Source organism: Pezoporus wallicus, unplaced genomic scaffold (assembly GCF_028554395.1).
Source record: "Pezoporus wallicus isolate ANWC-B61680 ecotype Strahan unplaced genomic scaffold, APGP_CSIRO_Pwel_v1 contig_6996, whole genome shotgun sequence".
Taxonomy (NCBI): domain Eukaryota; kingdom Metazoa; phylum Chordata; class Aves; order Psittaciformes; family Psittacidae; genus Pezoporus; species Pezoporus wallicus.
The window spans coordinates 22419-37106 of record NW_026637899.1 but is presented as its reverse complement, the minus strand read 5'-3'; the positions used below and the strand labels follow the sequence as shown (position 1 = coordinate 37106).

At 35.7% G+C, this 14688-nt stretch overlaps 1 protein-coding gene across 4 annotated transcripts in view; it reads left to right on the top strand.

Moving 5' to 3' along the window:
- Nucleotides 1-14688, top strand: part of PIK3C3 (phosphatidylinositol 3-kinase catalytic subunit type 3) — a 52611-nt gene that overhangs the window by 28055 nt on the left and 9868 nt on the right. For all 4 annotated transcript variants that reach the window (XR_008972035.1, XM_057408122.1, XM_057408120.1 and 1 more), the window contains 8 exons: nt 504-609; nt 1443-1559; nt 3180-3311; nt 4538-4666; nt 5020-5089; nt 5790-5854; nt 6895-6979; nt 7903-7977. Coding sequence is in view for 3 of the 4 variants with exons in the window: in XM_057408122.1 (XP_057264105.1) it covers nt 504-609; nt 1443-1559; nt 3180-3311; nt 4538-4666; nt 5020-5089; nt 5790-5854; nt 6895-6979; nt 7903-7977 (779 nt within the window). In the remaining variant the exon portion in view is untranslated. The remainder of the gene's footprint in view (nt 1-503; nt 610-1442; nt 1560-3179; nt 3312-4537; nt 4667-5019; nt 5090-5789; nt 5855-6894; nt 6980-7902; nt 7978-14688) is intronic.

Genomic DNA, 14688 nt, shown 5'->3' with positions numbered 1-14688 from the left:
TATTTTACTCAAGTTGCACCAGAATATAGCATAATTTAGAGCCACAAAGATGATTAAGGGAGTGGAACATCTCCCTTATGAGGAGAGGCTGAGGGAGCTGGGTCTCTTTAGCTTGGAGAAGAGGAGACTGAGGGGTGACCTCATCAGTGTTTACAAATATATAAAGAGTGAATGTCAGGATGATGGAGCTAGGTTTTTTTCAGTGATGTCCAGTGATAGGACAAGGGGCAATGGGTGTAAACTGGAGCATAGGAGGTTCCATGTGAACATTAGGAAAGGTTTCTTTACTGTGAGAGTGACAGAGCACTGGAAAGGGTTGCCAGGGGGGTTGCGGAGTCTCCTACTTTGGAGATATTCAAGGCCCGCCTGGACAAGTTCCTGTGTGATGTACTCTAGGTTACCCTGCTCTTGCAGGGGGGTTGGACTAGCTGATCTTTTGAGGTCCCTTCCAACCCTTGGGATTCTGTGATTCTGTGATAACTTGGGTTGTTTTTATGCTGCAGGTATGTAATAGTGGAGTGTGAAGACCAAGACACTCAGCAGAGGGACCCAAAGACGCATGAAATGTACTTAAATGTGATGAGAAGATTTAGTCAGGCTTTGCTGAAGGTAATGGCTTTGTGTAAGGAAATACACAGCAGTTTGGGATAGTCATTCTTTAAAAAGACATGTGTGTCTAGGAGTGTGTCAGGATTTTAAATCATAGGTATTGAAATTTTGAAACGGCTTCCATTTCTGCTTGAATTTTGAGTTTGTGTTTTTTTTTATAAATCAAACTACTGAAAAAAGAAACTTAACATGCATTGAGAAATTTCATCTGTTTTACTGGTTCTGTTAGTAAATCCTCTGCATTGTGTAATTAGCCTATTTTTTATTTACTATTTCTTTGTTGGAAGCACTTCTCATTGCAGTGAAAATTGAGACAAACTGAGACCTTACTTTATAGTTCACAGTGTTGTTCTGTGTATTGGCAGCAGAGGGTGCCAGAGCAGCAGGGAGTATGAAACTAAACAAAACCGAGATCCTTTGGTGAATTGCAAGCTATAATTTATAGCAGATGTGCAGATTTGTGTATCTCACACTTCATGTGAATTCTGATTTTAGGAACATTACTCAAATCTTTCTCTTATACCACAGTAAGAATATTCCGTGTGCTTATCCTCCCCAACTTATTTTGGCTATGTGAATAAGGTTTCTAATGCATGACTGTTCACCACTGAAATTGTTGATGCAAATTGAAGTGTCCTTGTAGGTCAGATAACTGATTGCTAGCTACAGCGATTCTGATTGTGCTTTACAAAAAAATCTCTTTTGAATTGACAGGAAATTGATCATTATTCATTTACCTCTTAAAAGCCCAAAGGCCCAAGGATAAAGGAATAATTTCTAGATAAAATAATGACAGAACAAAGAAATAATTTTGTTTCTTCTAATTCACTTAGGGTGATAAGTCTGTCAGAGTTATGCGTTCGCTGTTAGCAGCCCAGCAGACATTTGTGGATCGGCTAGTTCATGTAATGAAAGCAGTGCAGCGTGAAAGTGGAAATCGTAAGAAAAAGGTAACTATAGGAGTGGAAAACTTATCTCTGTCTAGAATTTGACAATAGGAATGTTAGCCTTTCACTAAAAATTCTTAGCACCAAGATTTGTAAGAGATGTCTATCTATCTTATAATAATTTCAGCTAATTTTAAACAGACTTTGTAGAGGTTTAAATAAGTTAAAGTTCTAAAGTGTTCTGAAAGTTTATAGATGTGAAACAGGCCCTTGGGAAAGTCTTGGATAATTTGGCAAAAGGAAGATAGGACAAAAAATTGAATTGTTGATGATATAACGGTGAACAAGTTGTAGGAGACATAGGAAGGTAGCAGAGGTTAATGTGATGTGAGTATTATGCCAGGACAGATAATGAAATTTGTCTAGCAGCAAGATTTCATTTGTTCCAGGAGCAACAAAACTACTTTTATTATTAGGAATATGATTAGCAAAATTTTGTCTTCTGTTGGATCTTGATGAAAAGGATTTCTAGTGCATTTTAAGTGAATTTGACAGATGGATATAGGGAAGAAGCAGGAACACCAGTGGGATTTCTGTTAACATATTTTCTTCTGACACACATTAATACTTTTAAATACAGATTTTTTTCAGTGTAATTAATTATGTCACCTTCTTTCTTTAAACCTGTGGGGTATATTTGTGCAGGAAAATGAAACACCTAAGCATTGCATCTTTTTGTGAATGCTGTATGTCTAAGTAATAAAGGTCTAATCACTAAAAGAGGAGGAGGAATTTTCAGTTTGTAAGAAAATTTCCCGCTTGTGCAACACTGGTAGCATTCTGTCATCTATCCTTTTGTAATTGCTAGGATATTTCTGTAAAACCAAGAAACACATGGTAAGCTTTTTCAGGGTTTGGGGGTTTTGGGGGTTATTTTTGTTTGGATTTTTTTTTTTTTTGTGAGATTTGTTTTTTGTTTGTTTTTTTGTAAATCTAGCTAGCAGTAATTGATCACTAGAACTGTTCCTAACAGTAGAAGACTACATTGCTGTCCAGTTATGCCTGTTACGTTCAGCAGGGGAAAAGACTAGAGACTTAAATGAATTTGGCCTTTATTGTGTGGGACACCAAGGTTGAAGTACTTGAAAATTGTTGTATTTCTGGTAACTACAGGTACAGGAATATAAAGCAAGCCCTGAAATCAGATCTGTGCAAGCTGTTGGCTGTTTGGTTTATTGGTGGTAAGGTATCACCAACAAACATGAGTTCAGGGATTTAAAGGATCAGACCTGAATCAAATTGCTGAAAAAGAATCAAAGAATCATATTTGATGCTGGTATGGAAACCAAATTATCCCACTACTTATGCAGGCAGTTTAGAAATAAGTTTTTGTAAGACTGTTGTACCTGGCACTTGTAAAATTGTTTGACTGTACTCAAAGTAGCTGGAATATCTGTTTCCTTATTCAGATTATTGCACATAGAGAATTTTTATTTCATTGGATTTTAAGAATGAAACTTTGATTCTTCAGAAGATTAAAGAATTAGATACATTGAATAATCATAAGGCATCCTTTGTTAAAAGAATTTTAAACTATTCATATATACCCAGTAGGTGATTTTGTTTTGGCTTGGATTTTGTTTGTTTGTTAAAAAAAAAGTTTTCGTTCTTTTATTCTCTTAGAATGAGAGACTTCAGGCATTGTTAGCAGATAACGAAAAGATGAATTTAGCAGATATGGAACTTATTCCACTCCCTCTGGAACCTCAGGTGAAAATTAAAGGAATAATCCCTGAAAAAGCTACACTCTTCAAGGTAAATGAGAACTCCTGAATATCTGAAATGCAAACAAATCTTAAGAGTGCTAAACTTAGAAATGTCAGTTGAAAGATTTAAAGGGCTCACATAGACAGGGCCGAATGTAACTGTAATGTACTCTTGAAGTGGTTAAACAGCTTTTTATTTTGTTTGTGAAACTCTTTTTTTCTAGTTAATGTGTAAACTTTAGAGGCGCTTTTATAGGACTGATACCATTTATGAAGTCCATCAGCTTAAGTCATGCTTCCTAGTTCAGAGCTTTATGTGGGAACAGAAACAGGAATACCACTTATGATCAAAATCCTGTCCAACCTGGCCTTGAATATGTCTTCTGTCACAATGTAGAAAATTGTAGGATTATTTAAAGAATCATTTTTCCTTTTTGTATGCAACTTAATTTTGAAACAGTTGTTTCATGTAAAAATCTAATGTAACTGCTCAAATATGGAGCCTTGTATCCTAGATTATTTTTTTGCTTTGGTTTTGTGGGAAGTGACTTGGTCAGTTTGAATAGATTAAATCATTCATGTAGGTAATTGATCCCTTTGAACCCATTTTATGCAGAGAAATTGCAAACAATTGAATCGGCTTTCTCAAACAACAATATAAAAAGGCATTCTTGCTTTTACTAAATAGATTAAGGAAGAAATTAATTGTTTAAGATGTCTTGCTCCTAGCATTTTGTTGATTTAGTTTATCCTATAATTGTGCCTCTTTTCGATCTGGTCAGTTTAAATTTGTTTTGTTGTGACCTTTTGCATAAAGTTCTGACTGGAATTACATACATCCAAATAAAACTTGAATACTTGTGTCCATTTTTGCTACACAGGGGGGAATGTGTCCTATACACTCCTTGGTGAAAAAGAAGGAAAGCTTTAAAGTGTTTTTTAAAAAAACATGCCTAGTTCCCACTTGTTCTGACTGGAAATAGTTTGTTCTAATTGTTGCTTCCTAGACAGTGAGTAACTGATTTTAGAAGCTTTAGAACTGCTTCTTCTGTACCAAACTGAAGAACATGGCGAGTTCTGTTGCTTGCTGCCACACTGTTGCTGTTCAAATTAGACTATTATAAACCTTTTGGTAACTGAATTTGATACCTGCTTAATTCACTTCTGATCTATAATGCAGTAAACAAAGATTTGTATTTCAGAACTCCATTGTAGCAACATGTTCGTAGGAACATTGCTGTGAACCAGCTTAGTAGCACAAGTTTCCTTTTCCAGAGTGCCTTAATGCCTGCTCAGTTGTTCTTCAAGACAGAAGATGGAGGCAAATATCCTGTAATTTTTAAGCATGGTGATGATTTACGTCAAGATCAACTTATTCTTCAAATTATTTCACTCATGGATAAGGTGAGAATTACTAATCCATATCTTTGTGCTGCTTTGTTCTTGATTTCATTTGTCAAGAGCAAAACTGGTAAAAACTGTTACTGCAGCTTACATTGCTAATACATTCCAGAATTCCAGATCTTGGATGGCTTTTTATTTTCTTTATAGATGCAATGATCCTGTGTAGTTAAAAAAAAAAAAAAAAGCCCCCAAAACCCCTCACAAATAAAACCCCCCAAGCACGTCAAGCAGTCTTTTAACTAATTTCAGTGGAGAACAGTGGAGATCAATGCTGATTGCATTCTATTAGAAATAGAAGTTGGATTTCTGTTGCATTCATCATTTGCTTGTGTGTGTTGGGCTTTTTTTTCTAGCTGTTAAGAAAAGAGAATCTGGATTTGAAGCTGACACCCTATAAAGTGCTGGCAACTAGTACGAAACACGGTATGGATACTTCTATTTCCTATTTCCTAGTATGGGGAGGAATCTTATCCTTCTATTCATAGGCTGTATTGTGACATACGGTTTTCATAATAGATGTTTTGCTAAGTATAACGTTCTGAAAAGGAGGTAAAATGTGTAAGAAGATCTTGCGGTAATGTAAGTCATGGAAGTAGACACCTTGACTGATCACAGTAGTCCATAGGTAACTCAGATATCTTCATAAAAGAAGCCTGGTCTGCATTTTGGAGTATGTGACAATCAGTAGCCATAATTTTGCTGCTAGCTTGCTGTGTGATCTGGCACAAATAACTTTTAACACTCCTATTTATAGGTCTTTACATGAAATTCGAGGAGAAAACCAAGACAAAACAGAATCAAACATGGCTATGCCTTTACATACATTCTGGATACATATTTAGAAAATTACTGATTTATTTTATCATCTCAAAAACTTGGAACAACAGACATTTTGCAAGCAATTTAGTGTTTAAAACAACCCTTCAAACAACAAACCAACAAAAGTTGTTTTAAAAATGAGTGAAGGCAGAAAATTGACATGGGACAAAACATGCATTTTTGCCAATGAGGAGCAGTTGAATGAAAGTTTGTGTTAGTGTTGTGTTTTAACAAACGTCTTATAGAGTAGCCTGAAAGTTCTGTGGATTGGAAAGTTTATTTTCCTGGTTGCTTTCTGTCACAGGCTTCATGCAGTTTATTCAGTCAGTACCAGTTGCAGAAGTTCTTGCTACTGAGGAAAGTATACAGGTATGTGATGGGGGATTTTTTTAAGTCATCTTCTGATCAAACAGTATAAATTGCAGGCGTAGGTTATTGTGGTGTGAGTACTATGCCAGGATAGATAATGAAATTTGACTAGCAGCAAGATTTCATTTGTTTCAAGAACAACAAAACTACTTTTGCTGTTAGGGTTATGATTAGCAGACAGCAATTATTGTGGAAAATCAGTAATCTAAGTAGACAAGACGCCAAAAAAATGTGGTCTAAGTTTACTTCACAGATCAATGGCAAAATACATTATACAGCCCAGATTTCCTGTGCCAAAGCATGATAAAGTAGCTGGGCACTGGAGGCCAAGGAAATAAAATCTAAATGGACATGTTCAAGTATTATGAAAGTTTGGTGTATTTATTTTTTTTTTTGTAAATACTCATTTTGGCTGTCACACCTATTTTATTAAAGATGAGCACTGTATATAAATATGAAAGCATGTTTCAGTTCTGAGAAGTTTTAAAGCAAGTAATCCAATACTGGTGGGTTTCTTCTGAGTGTTGAAGGAGGACTGTTTTGGCAGTGCCTGTGTTTCACAGGAAATGAGATATTTCCATTTGATGATTTAGATTTTTCTTTTAATCTCAGTCAGAGTTGATTGTCTTGAGGAACACAAAGACATACGGTGATGATAAACTTCATGAGAGTGTATGTCCCACATATAGTTACTAATCTGGGCTGTTGGTCTTGGCCTAAATGTCTCTGGTGGAAGTAACTCATAGTTATTAATTAGTAACTTTTCATTGCATTGTTCATTTTCTGAAGCTGTTACTAACTAAAACTGCATTTTCTTTTGAACTTCAGATCTATTTCTGTTAAGAATGTGATGATTAAGAAAATAAAGCAGTATAAAATTAAATTTGTTTACTAGTTTTTGGGGGAGTGCTTGTAATTTAAGCGATCTTAATAAGGGACGCTTGTGGTCTTGATTTAGCACTGTTTTTTCCCCCACCTGTTTAAGAATCCTGTTTCAAATCGTATAGAATAACTAAATTTGGTGATAACTTTCCCTCCAGAACTTCTTCAGAAAACATGCACCTAGTGATACTGGTCCTCATGGAATAAGTGCAGAGGTGATGGACACATATGTGAAGAGCTGTGGTAAGTTACAGTCTTAGAGTTGGTAACTTCTTATCTGAAGTATAAAGGGCAGGTAATAAGACATTCTAGTTTAGCTGACTCAGGTAAGGGACTGTACGTGTACTTACTCTCAGAATCCCTGTGAAGAGAATAGTTTTGAGCCTGGCATATCATGTACAATTCCTCTTCTCAGCCCTCTTTGTTCCCTTTAAAGGAAATGAGAAGTTAAATATTCTTTGCTTTCTTGCAATAACCTTACTTCTGCCCCTTCCTCATCATGAGTTGGGGCCTTTACAATTCAGCTAGATAAAAACATATATATAATAATCAATCATCTGTATTTGGGGCAGAAAAATTTAATTTGTTTTTAAAACAACAGGGTTTTCTGAGTGATGAGGGTACATTCGAATTCCTGGTCTGTGTTTGGATTACAAGAAGTGGTAGTGTAGTCCTTGTTCAGTAAACTGATGGCAGTGTTAAAATACCACTGGCTTACTGCTTAGCTGGTAAATAATTTTGATATGTATGCATTCAGATTCGTAGCAATGTCAAATGCTTATTTACAGCTGCCTTAAAATATCTTCAATTCAAAAGGTATACATTCATTTTGCTCAAAATACTTGATCTTCATTTGAAGTATCTTAATCCCAATATTGAACGAATTCAGGATTTTAGTGTTAGGTAAATAATTGTGTAGCAAGATATCAAAATCTAGGCAGTACTGAATAAACTTAAGAGTTTTAATTTATTACTTCAAATGTGTTTATGGTGCTGATAATCTTGATCATTCTTCACCAGCACCACCCCTGCACCCACTCTCTATGGTATATTTATTACCAGTGAAAAAGAACTAAGATAATGTCATATGTTGTTGTTAATTGCGTGGAACTTGTTGCTCTCCTTGAAAGGTACTTATATTGATGTTTACAATTTACTTGTTACAGCTGGTTATTGTGTAATTACTTACATCCTTGGAGTTGGAGATAGACATCTGGATAATCTTCTGCTAACAAAAACAGGTAATTCTTTTAGCAGTATAATGTTATAACAGCAGTTGTTTAATTTCTAGTGTTGTTACTGTTTCGCTCCATTTTTCTTGGATATAACCCACTGAGTATTGTAGATTAGAATTTATTTTAAATGTAAAGTGATCATGTCTCATCTAAGGTGAATCAAGTGAATCAAAGTTTAGGTTTAAACTACTAGTAGTGTGAAGTGGCAGTTGAAGAACAATAAAGCAAGCAATTAATTGCTCTTCAAACACATTAGCAGGCAAGATATGATACAATGTGTATCTGATATATAGTTTCAGTGTCAGTTTAAGAGCCATTTATACATCTGTAGGTAGTGGAAACCTAACTTCACCTCAACACAGACGTGTTTATAAGCACCAGGGGTTTTGTACCCTTTACAGTTGACTTATTTTACCATCCTGGGTTCTACTATCATGTTTTTTACACTGAAAGCTGGACCTGTAAGATGGTTTTTTTGTTAAACACAAGAGTGAGTGGTGCTACCTTTTTTTGAAACTAGTATGGCTGTAGTACAAGGAAAAATTGGACTGCCTTTGCCTGAGACCAAGAAACATTTCATTGTTACCTTAAAGGTGGCCAAAAGCTCAGGTACTTCCAAACCCCTGCCACAGACAGGGCCACCTTCCAATAGACCAGGTTGCTTCAAGCCTCATCCCGCCTTGCCTTGAACACTGCCAGGGATGGGGCAACCACATTGTAGTTATCAGGTATTAAGAATATAGGTATTGGGAATTAGGAATCAGGTGTAATCTTGATGACTTAACTGCGATGTCCATGCAAGTTCTTGGCTCGGATTTGATTTTCTTTTGAAGAGATTGGTTATGTGAACTTAACAGGTCTGTATGTTTTTCTGAGAAACTTACATATCCCAGAAGTATGAATGCCACATAGGACCTGTCAGAGTAGGATTCACTGCAGCATTTTCTATGCCCTATGAATCTTGATTCTTGATGAAACCAAATCACTGTACAACAAAAAAAAAACATGTGTTTCATCATTAACCTAACTGAGCTGATTGGACAATTCATCTTCAATTGAGATTATATATTTTTTGAAGCCTTCTCTAAAAACAAAGAAGGAGAAAGATTCTTTAGTGTCCTGCTCATTGCAAATTCACAGCTGGAGGAGAAAAAATATGTAGAAGTTAACTGTTTAATCAATTACATCCTTTAATTTGCAGCAAAACCTGTATCTTGAAAATTCAAAATAGCAGATAGGCATTTTGATTCTCCCTAAATTGTTTTAGCTTTTTAAATGTTATCTTTCATTGCCATCTGTATGGATTAATAACATGCTAGGTAGAGTGAATAATTCTAATGATTCCAAATAAATAGAAGATTTCTTTAGTAGAGGAAATGAAGGACTTGAAAAGCTACTTCAATTGTTACAATCAGTGCCTTGAGGTGGAGGGAAATTCAAGTGCTTTTGTGAAGAAACTCATGCAGCTACATGCAAACTAATTTTCAGAGAAGTTTTAACAAAAAAAAAAAACAAACAAAAAAAAAACCACAATTTCTTGTAGGGGAAAAGTTTTTGGAGTTTTTTTTTGGTTGCTTGGTTTGGGTTTTTGTTTTGCTTGCTTGCTTGCTTTTGAACTGCAGCTTCCCATAGGAGTTCTAATGCCTTGAATGCTTTCATTGCATAGTGATGGAGAGTTACATGAGTTCTGTTTAAGGGTTTATAATAAAGTGAAATGTTTGTTGAATGAAAAACATGTAAATGAAAGTTATTTGGGGAAAAGCAACGCATCCAAGTGGAAGGCTTGTTGGTTTACAGATAAGGCTGAAGCATATGTTACTTTGCATCAGCATACAGAGTATGATAGAGTAGAAAATTAACCTTTTTTAAACTAAAAGGTTTTGCGCTAAGCACAAGAGAACAACTGAAGCCAAGTGGGTTTCTTCCTTATCTGCTTGGAAATGCACAAATGGGCATTTTAAATCTATGTTGAGAGATGTCTGTCATATGTCTTAGGTGATGGGCATAAATCTTCCCATAGAAGGCACTGCTTGCATGCTCATTAGTAGTATTTTAGCGTTTTGTTTGGGGAAAAAGTGCATCTTACTTACGTTAAAAAGTATCAGCACAATGGCTGTTTGGCTTAGCAGAAGAATTTAATCAGTACAGCAGAGGGCAGTGCACACTCACAGTACATCCTGAGTCTGATGTTGTTTTTCTGTTTCCTGTGCTCTTGTCACATGCTGAGAGAGGTTTTCTGAGCTATCTAGAGAAAGTGTTTTGTTCCAAATACAGCAGAGGCTTGCTACAAATCCTCTTGCTTGTTTCTTGTTATTGACATTCCCTTAGACTTAAGTTGGAAAAAGCTGACTTCATTCTTCTCTTAAAGAATGGAAGCTTTAAGTTTCTTCAAAAACATATGATCATATATGCATCCTGTCTGATGCTATTTAACAAATCAAAGCTTTCTGACAGGCTAAAGAATGCTGAATACCAACTGTGCTTTCACATTATTGAATGTCAATAGCAATATACCTTTTTGCTCTACCTTTTAGTTTGGTGGATGTAGCCACACCTGTGTTAGACTCCTTCCAGTGAAATGGATGCATCATCTTATACAGATGTGTTTTGTAATTGATATGATATATTTAAATGTAAAGTAATTGATACTGAATTTCATAAAAACAAATAATTTCCCACTCAGTGTTGGAAATACATCTTTTGGATTATGGAATTAGTATGTCTGTTATTTGGGTGAGATAATTTCTTCTGTCTTTGTGACTTTTATGCCTATAGTTCTAAAAACAGGGTGACTTCTTAAAGTAGTCTTAAACTAGATATCTAGATTTTCAGATTTCTAAATGCTGTTCTGTTATTCTTCAAGGGCAGCTGTAGAAGTTTATTTAGAAGGAGGTATAGGGAAACTTCAGTAAGAACATCCTCATCTATCAGTAATGTTAAAAATTACAAGAATACTTACCTCAGTTTCATAAATGTGCCTTTGCTTGTAACCTGAAAGTCACATTAGGTAGTCAATATAGCATTAAAGGAATTTTTATTCAACTGTCTGCTTCTCCTGGAGATGAAATGTCTTATCAATTGCTGTGTGTTTTAATTTCTTCTTTCCAAATCTGTAACGGCAGATATTACTGTGACTTGTAAATAACAAGACATTGTTTTGCAGCTGAATACCCAGCTTTAAGTAACATCAGTGCCTCCTTGTAGGATTACAGACTGATTAATATATTAATGCCAGCATCTGAGTTGCCAGGTAATTTGCCCTTTCTTTCCTTGGAAGGAAGAGCTGGATGGTTGTGAAGCTGGATTGTGAGATGTAGCATGTTCAGATAACTTTCATGTAACATTTGCTATGCTAGTATGTTTCAATTCTGTCATGCCTTCCCTTGAAAACAATTTCTTCTGCATTTGCTCCACTCTCTTCTTGATTGTAGAGTTGGGATCTAGCTACTAATGTAATACCCAGAAATGGGTGTCTTTATGTTTGCTAAGCTTTTTAAAGTCTTAATGACAGTGAGTACAGTTATCATTAAAGCTTTGTCTTTCAGCTATGGCAGACAAGTCTCCTGTCCCATCTGAGATCTCTTAATAACTTCAACTTTCTTTGTAGGTTTCACAAAGGTCTTGTCATATTTGCAGGCTATACGTAGATACTATTGTCGACTATCCTAAACATTCAAATGGTCTTATGGAGTAGCGCTGCATGTGTGTGTTTGACCAACTAACTCTCACCCTAGTGACTGGACAGCTCAATCTTTCAATACCCTATAGGATCTACATGTAAATTCAAGTTCCTGTTATAGATTCTCTAAATACAGGCACTTTGATCAGTGTACAAAACTGAACTGTACAATTGAAATTGCTCTGTAGCAGTAGAACAAATTGCTAGACGGATAAAGTAGATAATTAATATCTGAGGGCAGGTCAAAGACTGAGGGCTCAGAACTTTGAAAAACACATTTTCTTTTAGCATTATGTGTAGGTAGGTTAAAGAGCTGGACTGTCTTCTTATTCAGTGTTTAGAGGTAGAGCTGTGATCTGTCTTCAGTATGAAGTGCAGCAATTGATGTCTGATTTATTCTTCAGTCACAGTTAGAAAGGGTTGCCTGGTAAGACAGCAAAGGCCTGATGACACCATGTGTTTTTAGTTTCAGTGCTTATCAGTTAGAATCACCTATGCCAAATCAGGTCTGGAGACGACAAAAATGGAAAAACTAGGATTCAAACCTTCAAAATTCTTTTAGTGTTTAGACAACGAAAGTGTCTATCGGTGTACTTAATGTTGCAAACTACTGTAGTATGGGAAATGCAGTGGCATTTTAGAATTTCTTCTTACACGTTACTGGTCTTGATAGAAGAAGTTCCTTTTTTATAAAAAATAATGAAAGTAACACATAATGTTATCCTTTAAATTTTTCTCTGTGACTCCAATTCCTGCGATTCTTCCCAAAAAAGAACATAAACTTTCAGCTGTTAATCTGCTAAAGCATTTTCTTTTGTAGGTGTCTTGAACAGTATTTCTGATTTAACAACACATATCTGACATCTTTTTTTCTTATAATATGCCTGCATGGAGTATATTTCGATAATGGACAGCTTGAGGTGTGAGTCAGGGGGTAGAAATTACAGCGCTTACCACAAGCTTGGCCCTTATCCATTATATGGATGACCATGATGAACTTCAGTTGCTGTGCACTGAGTTCACACCAGTATCCTGAATAAACCCTTAATAAGTCATGCTACTTTCTTCCATTTTTGCGTAGCCTTGGAAAAGCTACAATGTATACATGATGAAGATGATGACAGTAAATGCTTTGATAGCAAAGAAGAAATTCTGACAGCAGCATCAGGATTCTCTAGAAAAGCCAGGAAAAACCTCCCCACCCATCCATCCATCCATATGCGTCAGAGGAATTTTTATCCTATTGCTTCAAATTTAAAATAGGAATTCAGTTAGGATAGTCATTAAATTGTACTTTTTATATATAAGCCAAGTTAGAACAATAGTGGGAGTTGCAGTTTACAGAAATTATACTAAATTAGGAGTTTCAGGGATTTTGTATTTTGATTGTTTGAGGTTTTTTCTTCCTAAAAGTAGGAACAGATAAGTTAGAAATAATTTATAAGGCTTTTCTACCTGTTAAAAGCTAATTGTCACCAGACTTACTTTATTTTAGTAATTATGCCTAATTCGCTTTGCCTCCTGCATTTTATTTAAGCATTTCAGAATTCTGTGCAGTTTTTCAGGAGTTTTTCTGACTGCTCTGGTGAAATAGAACAATTTCTGTGCTGCTATATGGGAACTTTCTCCTGTGCATCTAGACATTAGCAGTAAAAGTGATGGACAAATCAGCCTCTCCAGCTGCAGTCAGATGTTATTGGCTATTGCAAGCACCAGACACCAATTTCTAGTCTCCACAAGTCCATACTTCACTTAATCAAAGATCATTTCACTCTGCGGGCTGAAAGGAACTCAGATGGACTTTCAAATCCCCCATGCCCTGTCTGCTAGTCAGGGAAACTTTCCATGTTTGATACCATTTCCTTGAACTCTCCAAGGGCCTGTTCTCTTTATGCTACACATTAGAAAACCAGGTAGGTGTTCAGTAGAAAAATGGAGTCAGCCTCATAAAATTAAATTAAAAAAAAAAGCTTATCGGTATACAACAGTAGCAGGCTTTAGGTTTTGTACAAAATAATTCTGTGAACAGGCTGCATTATTGCATATTCCTGGAAACATCTCATCCTCTTCCCGTCAGTGTGTGCTTTGTGCCTTGCCTTTTCTTCAGTAAAATAGCTTAAATGGGGATTGGTGAGTGATTATTAGGGCCCTAGTTTTTAAGGTGAGACACACTATTTGAAGTCTTTCCAGCTGAGATTTTTCCTCCTTTCTGAAAATAGTGCTAATGTAATGTTTCAGGCTTTAGGAGTGAGCTGCTTTCAACTTCAGACCTGTGTATCTTGAACTCTATGTAGTTGCCTATACATAGCCCTTCTAGCCTTGAAACAGGGCAGGAATTTCATGCATACTTGTCTGTGATATTGATGTTTCCTGAATTGTTAGGTTTTGTTTTCTCAGATGCCTAAAGTCTGCTATTGTTATAAAGAACTCAGATTTTTTAAATAGGTGTCTAAATATTAGAAATCCAAGTCCTTTATAGGACTTAGCCCTACAAGAATGTAGGATGTTCAGAGGATGAAATATGTTTCACCTGGTGTCTTAACAAACTTTCAGATAAAAACATGACCCAAATTAAAAAAAACATCACCCATATGATTTAGCAGTCATTCAGGAACCGTAATAAGCCAAAATTAGATGTCCAGTTTTGTCTTTAATTTATAAGCATGTGTAATAATTAAAAGCCCTTTAAATGAAAATTTAATTAATCTGAAGAAGATAGATTAGAAGCTGAGGTGAAAACATGATGGTCTAAGAGATTGAAGTGTATGTATTACAACACTGACGCTGTATATTAAAGAAAGGAAATGCAAATGTTTTATAGACCATGGAAGTTCAAAGCCTTTAGAAAAAGTCATGTTACACAGTTCACTCAACAGCTGCCCAAATAAGATGTTGATTCTTGGGTAGACTGTTTTTCAGCTGTGTTTAATAGACAAGGTTATTTAAGTATTATGATACCTGAGGCTGACAAATTTCAGATGAGTAGTGGTTTCTGGAGCTGTGCTCTTGAAGAAAAAAGCATGTTTAAATTGATGAAA